Genomic DNA, 10,906 nt, shown 5'->3' on the forward strand with positions numbered 1-10,906 from the left:
CATGCCTATAGAGAAGATGTAACATAAGGGGGTTTGTATGTTGAATATTAAAAACTCTTTATTTTTATGTCTGCAAAGAAATTTAATATTGTCTGAAACACTTAAAAACATATTTTTAAGTCTCCAAAATTATTGAGAGAATAATAATACATTATTTTATTTTATGTTTTTAAAACTACAAACGGTATACAAATGTATAGGGACACATATATATATATATGAGACATTATAAGATCAGAAGACTTAAATAAACATCGCCTTAATTTTTTTTTTATACATAGTTATAGAAAATTCAACGTGAAATATGAAATGAACATTTAAAATTGAACGATTACATTTAAGGTGGGAAAGAGAGAATATTTTCTTTTAAGAAGAAATAGGGGAAAAAACAAAATGGAAATAATATATCCGAATTACTCTAAAATTCAGTCTTACAACAAAAACACTTCAAATAAAAGTTAGTAGCCACGTCACCTATCCGCGTGATTACCAACAAAAACAAACTAAAAATCGTCGATCAAATTACCACCATAAACGACAACCGTTGATTCATTTCACGAACCTAAAAATACTTCAAATAAATCTCCCCCAAAAGGTCTCACTCCTTCACGCACTTTGTTACTGTTTCTTATTCAATTCTCTCTCTTCACTCTCATTCAATGGCCGGCGAAGAGCTTAACCGTCCTCCATCACTCCCCCCGTACACAGAGGTACTTCAATATCATTTAAGTTTATCTCAATTTGCTCAATTTTTAAATTTAGGGTTTGAAAATAACTAAACACTTTTTTTTGCAGATGATATTTGCAGCAATTGATGCTCTGAAAGAGAAAGAAGGTGTAACAGAATCATCAATTTCAAATTACATCGAGTCAACATGTGGTTATTTACCAGATGAACACACCACTATTTTAACCGAAAACCTAAACAAGCTGGTTGAAAACGGTGAGCTTATGCTGTTGAATAACAGCTACACAAGAGCTGATATAAGCACCACCGCGAAACGCGGACGTGGCCGTCCACCTAAGGCAAAGGATCCGGCTGCAGAAACTCGGGTTCCGGCCCAGGCCCAGGCCCAAGCCGAAACTGAAGGTCAACCTGGTTCTGAAGTTAAGAGGGGGAGAGGAAGGCCTAAGAAGGATCCTAATGCTCCACCGTCTGCGAAGAAGGTGAAGGTTGCGACAGTGCCAACACCGCCGTCGAAAACTGGCCGACCGAGAGGACGACCACGTAAGGTGCAGCCTGAGCTTACTGGTGTTGAAGCTAACTGACTTTTGACTTTATCGAAGTAGGGTTATTTTCCAGAGGTGGAAGTGTTAAGTTTAGAGTGATGTACAACTCTCTTAAATCTTAATTTATGGTGCAAAAGCTTTGTTTAATAATTGTTGACTCTGGATTTGGGAATTGTATCTCTGGGAATTAGAATTACCTAACAAAAAAGGTGTCTATCTAGTGTTATTAGTTTATGTGTTACGTGTTTATTATTAGGGTTTTCTTGTAATTTACTTTTTAAATTTAATGGCAAAAAATGCATTTGTGTGTGAGCTTGTAAGATACTCGGTATTAATTTTAGAGTGCTGATTTTAAAAAATACTCAAAACAATTAAGAAAATAAACCCTAGATTTACGCAATAAAGAAGCTTTCTTAGTGATCTGTGTTCAATTGGCTAATACCTGTCCAATGTTAAAAAAGTACTCTCTTTGTTCAAATTTTTATTTTACTTTCCTATGGAAGTAACATGTCAACTGTTGAAATATTCGATTAATTAACTTGTTTACCGTTACTCCTATTTATTTATTTATTTATTTATTTTATATTTTTTAATATAATTAAAGTTTAAAATAAATATGACATTTCACTAGAAAAAAGAGAAATATTTGTATTATTAATTTAAATTTCATTAAGTAAGAATTTATACTTAAAATAAAGAACAGTGAATTAACTTTTAAAAAGAAGAATATTTGTTTTTTAAAAATCAAGATACAGTCATTTTGGTATGGAGTTGCATGATGTACAAGTCTACAAAAACCAAAATATCAAAGACATTAGGTATGCCATCTACTGCATAATGTATAAGCGATAATGCGTACACAAAAAGTTAAAAAGCAATTATTGAAATGTTATCAAAGACATGGACAAAAGAGATGCTTTACTAGTTTCTTTGTATAAAAAATGGTGGAATATTTCTGTTTGGTGCCCCAAAAAGCATAAAATGATCCGGAAATTAAAGAAATGCCATCTTGAAACATTCCACTAGGTAGGTTGATCAAGCATCTTTTGGGATATGCTTGAGTGCGAGAAAGGGGAATTTGTGAGATCAACGAAATTAACACTCATGTTCGGATAACGTGAATAAGCTAAGTCGAGATGTAGATCTCCACGAAGGTGGTTGAAGGTTGTCTATAGGCCGAGGGAAAACGCTACAAGATGTAGGTAAAAACCCTACGTTGTATGCTCATACGAAAAAACTCTCTTCCTATGTCAACCCTAACCCTAACTTACACCAGCCGCCACCACAACATTCTTACCTTCTTCTCCGGCCGCCGGTCCGGAGGGACTCCCACATCGTTTCTCTTGTTATTTATTTCTTTCTTCATTTAGTTCTTTTTTCTAGGTAAGTTTCTTTTAAATCGATTGTTTTAATAGTTTCTTTAGGTGGTTTAAGGTTGTGGATGGGTGTTTCTTCGAGTGAAATCAGCTTTGGTGGTCATCCGATGGTTTTCACGTGGCCACTCACTGTGGTTAATTCTCGGTGACCGCTTTATATTATAAATCGAGGTGTGTGAGAGTGTTAGGTCGTTTCGGGTGGTGATTTTCAGACACTTAGAAATTGTTCTAGTTGTGGTTTCGAGTGATTTCTTGGTGGTTTCGTGTGGAAGTGTTAGGTGATGTTTATTGGCATAGATTTCGGTATCGATCTTAAATCGAGTTCGTGGCTGATGGTATTCTTGTATTATGCTGATGATGATTTTGCTCGAGGATTTTCAAAGGTAATTTGCCTCTGTTTATAAATAATATTACTACATCTTCGACTATGCTTTTAAACTTTCCTTCATTAGCAATATTAATAAGCAATATTAATAAGAGTGTTTGATTTTTGCTTATTGTTGTTGCTTACTTGTTAACAAATGCAACCCTTTAATCTTAAATACAATATGGATTCAAGTAGTAGTTATTGTGGTTTCAGATTGTGGTGTAAGGTGGTGGTTATTGATGGATCGTGTTGGTGTTTTTGGTTTGTTTGATGCATTTAAAAGTGATTGTAGGCTGTGATGTCAAAGGTGGTCGGGTTCAAGGCGGGAGATTTGTATGGTTGTAATCAAGGTGTATGATCATTTTAATTAAAGGTTTATATTTGTGAAATTAGATTGGTGCTATCGTTTTATTTCGATGATTGTTTGGCATGTTACTTTATTGATCGTGCTTTCTTGTTATTCAATGGTTCGTAGGTCTAGTCATGGATATTGGTTGCAATTTTACAGTAGTAGTTTTTTCACAATTGACATTTCTACGTTTCACAATACCACCACTTGGTTAGATTGCGTGATTGAAATTATTTGGTTTAAGGTTTCGACGGAGTTTGTTGTAGTTTCGTTTTCTTAGTCGCGGTTGGCTCTTCTTCGCAATCACATGCTTTTTACCGGGTGTTTCCCTAAAGTGATCTTGTGTGGTGTGGATTTGGTTGACGGGTCGATTCTTAGACTGTACAATGGTAGTCTTATATATGGTGTGGATCGGTATGTTTTTAATATTTTCAACCGAAGGTCTTTTAGGATTTGAGGTGTTGACCGTTAAGTCGTGTTTGTTGGATTATTGTGTAAGATTGTTTTAATCACCTACTTCTTGCTAGTTTTATTTATATTTATAAAATTATTGCTTTTTAAAATAAATACCTAGCGAGGAGAGGTGGTGTGTAGGAAATGATGGGTGAATAAGATGGAGATATGTTAAGATGGTGTATGTGTGTGTGAGGGTGACCCCTCCATTTATAGAGGGGGAATTAGTGTTTTAGGAAGACTCAAGGACCCTTCATATGCCAAGCCCTAGTGCGAGCTAAAGATCAAGTCTGATGGGCCATGCACGTGATCATTTCTCCCAAGTTCGGTATGACATGTTGAAGGCATGCCATGTCGAACTTACAAGTATGCCACCGCCGCAAGTCATGGAGTGCTGTTATGTGACGGGGATTAAGGGTCTTTAGATTTAGCACTTCGGTCCGGCCATCGTGAATAACCCTGACCGAGATGAAGATCTCGGTGGGGTGGCTGGATATTGACCCACCATCGTTCGGATTAAACAGGATCAATGGCCCAAGGTGATTTGTAGGGTTGATATTCAAGGAACAATGCATGTATTCATGAGGATTTGTGAGCCACAATAGTGAGTGACACGAGCGCTTAACTATATGGACGCAGATCTGTGTGTAGTGAAGTTCAGCGACTCGTTGGTTTATCGACACGCGTACATTGGATAACGCGTCTGATTGTTTCGTATTCTTTCTTCAACTTGTTGTACAAACACTTCATTGTCTTATTTCAAAATCTTTATTTTCTTCCATTATTCTTCGTGTCGTATTTCCCGTTTATATCATTTCATCTATAATAATACGACCTCTAACAAACTTGATTCCCGCAGTTCATTTCTTTTCCTTCAAAATATGACCAGTCGATCTGCCGGTGCCAACCACGAAAGGTAGGGTCGTCTATCAAGTTTAGTCGACGCATCTTGGCTCTATTAGTGCTTAGAAATAATCACGTATGATGTGCATGCGTGAGGTATGTGGTAATGCATGTCGTTATGTATCATCACTCCCCCAGTTCGATATGACATGCAAAACAATTCGTGTCGAACTACAACAATGAGTGGCAAAGAGGTATTTGCGAACGTCTTGCAAAGTGCGCGATAAGATGTGCGTGACGACAGAATTGTTCCCGGTACTTGCAAATTTTTGGAGGATCATGGTGTCATTCCAAGTGATATCGCTCTAATTATACATGTTTTATCTCGCGATATCTTCCCCACTTTGCTCTATTTTTGATGATTATGGAGCCTATTTGGTATGCTTATGAGCTAAATGGCAATTTGGGGGCTAAAAGCCTGATTTGGTGTAAAATTGACCAAGTCTTGATCAAAAGTGCCAAAGAAAATGAAAACTGTAGGAATCAGCTCTAAAAGAGCCGCTCCTAAGACAAGAGCGCCGCTCCTGATGGACAAAAGCGCCACACCTCATTTAAAAGTGACGTTATTGTACACGTTTTTGCACCATTTTCCACCAGTGGCCAGAAGCGCCGTTCCTCATTGTCAAAGCGCCGCTCCTGATCAGAAAAAGCGTCGCTCTTAACCACAAAGCGTCGCCCTTGAATGAAGCTAAAAGCGGCGCTCCTGAACAAAAGCGCCGCTCCTGAAGGATGCCAAAAGCGCCGCTGCTTCTAAAAAAACGGCGCTCCTGTCGCCGGTTCAGCCCAAAATTTTCAGCACTATAAAAGGAGAGAGATGAGGCCATTTTCAAGAGAGCTGCAATTCTATGTCCGATTTTCACATACAAAACTCTAATTTCATCATCCATTGGTGTTTGAAGGTGGATTGAAGGAAGCTAGCTCAAGATTCATCATAGTTTTAGCTTTAGATCTTCATTTCTTTGTATTTGGGTTGTAATCTCAACTTTTCTTTTTCTACTTTGAATCTATTGCTTGTAATAACTCTAAGATGATGATTATTTGTGTTTCTATGCTTATTGTTAGTGTAATCTTAGCCATGATTGATTAAATCTCTTGTGTTTGCTTATTTATGAATCTCTAATGCAATGATTTACCCCTAAATCAATTGAATGATGTTGTTTGAATGAAATACATGATCAAGTGTTATTGTGTTAGCTATAGATCCATTGCTATGCATTTGTTTTAGGCTTTACTTTGATTACATAGATTGAGTAGCTTTCTTAGTGATTTGAGAAGTGAATTAATTTGTGCTTCAACACCTTGAGTGATCTAGACAACTAGATTAGTGATTTCAAGTGACTGTGTTCTTGATCTAAGTTGGTTTTCAATTGGCCTTTAGTCAACATAGTGGTGTTTGATTATCTTAAGTGATTTCGATAGTTGAAGGGTTTTAAGTGATTTCAACCCAAGCATAATCTCAATAACCATTCATGCTTAGCTTGATCTTGGAATGCAATACTTATGTGAGTTCGCAAAGTGTTATTTGATTAAGGTTTGGTAGTAATGCTAAACATTTAATAGTTCAACAACTAGTGCGATAGTAATTTGGGTAAAACGGGGCAATCTAAGCATAGAGAGAATTAGGTAAGTGAACACTACTTAGTTGATTGATTCAAGTTCTCAATATTTTGTTACTTGTTACTTGCTACTAGTTTAAATTGTTAAGTTTAAGTTTATTTACTTGTGCACGTTTAGTTGTTAATTAAAATCAATCAAAACCCCCCAATCAAACAAACCCTAGGAAATAGTTTCAATTATTCTACTTACACCGCTCTCTTGGGACGAACATGAAAAGAATACTTACATTGAAGTGTTATAATAACTGGGTTCTAATTGCTCGTTAGTTGTGTGTGCTTATCTGTAGTGTTTGATTCTTGTATAAATTTAGAGGGTAATGATGTATTGTTATGCAGGCATCATCACTAAGTGATGCATTTGTATGAAGTTAGGTAGTGGATCTTCAATTCGACTTTGGCAAGATCTATGGATTGGAAACGCCACACTTTCTTCCCAGTCGAACTGGCTTTATCACTTGGAAACTATAAAAGATGTAATTGTTGCATCTAGGTGTCAAAATGGGTCGTGAGAATGTGAGTGGTCTCATAATGAATTGGGATCTAAGAACGATTCAATGTTGCAAAACTTGCGTCAAGATCTAGATCATGTTACTCTTAATTCGCTAGATGATCATTGGAGATGGACTGTTTGGGGTGATGGAGTGTTTTCTGTCCATTCAGCTTGTGTTTACGTGGATCCAGTTTTACTTCCATCGTTAGTTCCAGGCAGTGCATGGAGGAAATTTTTACCGAGAAAAGTTAATGTATTCCTTTGGTGGTTCATCTTAGATCAGCTTTATCATTGGTTCAGCTGTTCGCCGAAGAGTTTTTATATAGTTTCAATGCATTGTGTCTCATGTAATCAAGGGATTGAAAATTTGTCCCAAGTATTCTTCACTTGTTCAATGGCAATAGATGTGTGGAACAAAATTTTGGATGGTTAAACATGGACTTCATTAGTTTTTTCAAACTGGGCAGAGATATTAAGTTGGATTTAAGGCAACTTTAATTTGGTTTAAACAAAGAATCAGGTGGTGTCTATTGTAGCGGGGACTCTTTAGACGATTTGGCGGATTAGGAATTGTTCGTTGTTTAATGACAATTCCTTAAAGAAGCGAGATATCTTCGATCAAATTAGTTTTTTCTCGTTTGCGTGGCTTAAATTTATAAAACAATGTATTTTTAACTAGAATTTATAGCTTTTAAGCCCCTTGTAATACTCTTCTAACATCTTGCTAGAGAGCCATTTTTGTTTTATAAAATTCTGCCGTTAAAGGAAGAAAAAAAAAGGCATAATAAAATGTTATTGGAGTAAATATTAAACAATCTTAACAATTTTTAAATACTATAAACGTAAGATCAAAATAAATACATTAGTTACAATTATTTGGACATAATAATGCAATTGAAATTTGGTAATTGAGAAAGACTTACAATTATTTGGACATAAAATACAATTGAGATTTGAGCTTTATTTGGCCCTTGGAGGAAGCTGAGCACCCCTCAGCCCCCTTGTCTCCGCCTCTGCTTTACTACGAACTCGAGCACTAATATCATGCGCTTGAGAAAATGAGATGACTTACAGACGGTGATAAGCATTGGTGGCACAAAACCGTTGCGCAGAGTCATTGCGTGGAGCTGTTGTGCGGCGTTGTTACACATAGTCATTGCGCCATGTATTATGCAGAGTGTAAGCATGATGATATTTCACAACTTGTATACTGTGATACTTGTAGCATATGCAGCGCGGTGTGTATAAAAATTTAAGGTGTAGTTTGGTGACGATAAATGCATTTTTTTGATTGAATCGTAGTCACAATTATGATTCACAATTTTATTAAACAAAAATTACAATTTCGGTGAAAATGGAGTCACTGTTATAGATGTCAATTTTTAGAGAAAATAACCTGCATAAATATGATAGCATAAAAGTTCACCGGTCATCAAAGTATGGACATGCGGATTTGTTTTTTAATTACAAACTAGTAGGAGATCAGGTAAAAAAATTGTTGTCCTAGATGTGTTAAAATTATTTTAGATATGATCAAAATTGCCAAAATTTTTAAAGATAAGAACTCACATATTAGTGTAGAACCGAACTCAATATGTGGTAGAAAAACATGAGTTGTAATCTCAGTCACACGGATGACGCCATTTTGATCAAACATATTTTGGGGATATGCTTTAGTGTGAGAAAGGGAATTTTGTGAGATCAAGGTTATGAACACTCCGATTCGAATACCGTGAATAACCATAGATCTCCGAGAGGGTGGTTAATGGCCGTCTAGTTAGTCGGGAGAGATAGGCCTAGGGAAAACCCTACAAGATGTAGGTAAAAAGCATAGAGAGGATAGGTGTTGTGTATGAGAAGATGGGTGAATAAGATGGAGATAGGGTAAGATGGTGTATTTGTGTAAGGGTGACCCCTATATATAGATGGGGAATTAGGATTTTGAGATGACTCATTTTCATATGCCAAGCTTAAGTGCAAGCTCAAGACCAAGCTTGATGGGCTATGCCCATCATTATATGTTGTGTTTATTTAATCATCATATCATACAATTTAATTTTAACTATACACAAGCAGAAGCAATTTCAACATTTTTATGTTGAGATAAAGCTATAAATTGTTTATATGTACGTTTTATTTTTATTTTTACAGAGACTATGTATCCCAAAAATTATCAAATAATATATTTTTATTCAGAACTAAATTTATTTAGAGATATTGAATCATTCAGATTATGAACAAATTAACATTAAATTATTTAGTTTCATCACAACGCAGTCTAAAAGTACAACAAATAACAAAATCCAATACTACATGAGTGGTGTATGGGTTATAAAAGTACAACGCAGTCTAAAAGTGATTATGAATATAATATAATAATTTTAACTAATACAATTATGTTATAATTCAGTAGGCTTATAACTACCTTTAATGGTTATAAGAACAAAGAGAGAAAAAGAGAGAAGAAGGAGAGAAGAAATATTGATATTAATATTTCAAGAGAAATGGTGCACCTTAAATGGTTACCATACATGTCTATTTATAGTATAAAATATTACTATGCAAGAAATATAATAATAATAAAATTAACATCCAATCTAGATATTTTATAACACAATCTAGATATTTTATAACACTCCTCCTTGGATGACAATTTTATTAGAGAATAACTATTACTGCCTCGTTAAAAACCTTGCTAAAGAAAATCCATTGGGATAAAACTTTAGCTAAGGGAAAAAGAGTGCAGCATAGAGTTGACTCCCCCTCAAATAGGCAACGCCTGAGTTGTTACATCTTCTGAACATGTCTCATGCCAATATTATGAACGTGTGTTCTGAAAATAGCAGTTGGCAGTGCTTTGGTATAAAGATCAGCAGAGTTGTTGATTGAACGTATCTCATTTTAATCTGGTTGTCTTTTACGAGATCTTGAGTATATGAGAAGAATCTGAGGTTTTCACCTGAAACTGTATCATCTAAATCTTTTATGTACAAGTTTAGCCCTTGTGATTTGTCTACAGTCTCCTTCATGATTTGTTCAAACCGTTGTTTCAGTTCCTATTCCCTTTCAGTCTTTTTCTGAGCCTTACCAATATACCATTCTTTTCCATCAAACTTATGACCGTTAAGACCGTTTATAGCTTTAGCGCCTCGTCAGCATTTATGTTTTGTTCTGTCATTTTTGATACTCTTCTTTCATTTGTATTATGTAAGCTGTATTATCTTCATAGATAGTTGTTACGCTTTTATAGCGTTCTAGTCCACAAGAATCAATAATGATTTGTATCATTGATCTTAACTAAAATCATTCCCGATTAGCTTCATGTAATGCAATCACTTCGGCATGATTTGATGATGTTGCAACAAGTGTTTGTTTTGAGAACGTCATGATATTGCGGTGCCTCCATTTAGGAATACATATCCAGTTTGAGATTTAGCTTTATGTAGATCGGATAAATAATCTGCATCTGTATAACCAAACAAATCTTGTTTCGAGTTGTTAGAATAAAATAATTATAAATCAGTAGTTCCCCGAAGGTATCAAACTATTTGTTTGATCCCATTCCAATGTCTTTTGGTAGGGGCTGAGCTGAACCTTGTCAACAAATTAACTGCAAAAGAAATGTCAGATCTTGTATAATCTATAAGATACATAAGAACCTCAATTGCACTAAAATATAGAACTTCCGATCTGTTAAAATTTTCATGATTTTCGCAGGGATGAAATAGATCAGTGTCAATATTGAGTGATCTAACAACAATGAGTTTGTCTTTAAAAAAAATGTTTTAAAATCTTTTCGGTATAAGTTGTTTGATGTACAAGTAAACCATTAGGCATATGCTCAATTTGCAATCCAAGGTAATATTTGGTTTTTTCAAGATCTTTCATTTCAAAATAATTCTTTAGAAGTTGAATGATTTCATAGATCTCTTTATTTGTTCATATGATGTTAAGAACATTGACATAAACAACTACGATCTCATATCCGAACATTGTTTTTATAAAACATACGTGCAAAATAAGTTTATATTTATACCCTTTTTTTTTATCAAGTAGTCATTTAATCGGTTATACCACATACGTCCCGTTTATATAAACCCACTTAGAAATCTTTGTGATTTA

At 35.1% G+C, this 10,906-nt stretch overlaps 1 protein-coding gene across 1 annotated transcript; it reads left to right on the plus strand.

Annotated features, from left to right (window-relative positions):
- Positions 1-594: 594 nt before the first annotated feature.
- LOC139896651 (HMG-Y-related protein A-like) lies at positions 595-1,539 on the plus strand. Its single transcript, XM_071879297.1, has 2 exons — positions 595-710; positions 796-1,539. The coding sequence occupies exons 1-2, from the start codon at positions 660-662 to the stop codon at positions 1,267-1,269; spliced, it is 525 nt and encodes a 174-aa protein (XP_071735398.1). The 5' UTR covers positions 595-659; the 3' UTR covers positions 1,270-1,539.
- Positions 1,540-10,906: the final 9,367 nt, after the last annotated feature.

This window comes from Rutidosis leptorrhynchoides, chromosome 3 (assembly GCF_046630445.1).
Source record: "Rutidosis leptorrhynchoides isolate AG116_Rl617_1_P2 chromosome 3, CSIRO_AGI_Rlap_v1, whole genome shotgun sequence".
Classification (NCBI taxonomy): domain Eukaryota; kingdom Viridiplantae; phylum Streptophyta; class Magnoliopsida; order Asterales; family Asteraceae; genus Rutidosis; species Rutidosis leptorrhynchoides.

Excerpts from the sequence above, each read along its gene's own strand:
- LOC139896651 (XM_071879297.1), top strand. The coding sequence starts at position 660 with ATGGCCGGCGAAGAGCTTAACCGTCCTCCATCACTCCCCCCGTACACA. Across the intron at positions 711-795 it reads CACTCCCCCCGTACACAGAG|ATGATATTTGCAGCAATTGA; the intron begins GTACTTCAATAT and ends TTTTTTTTGCAG.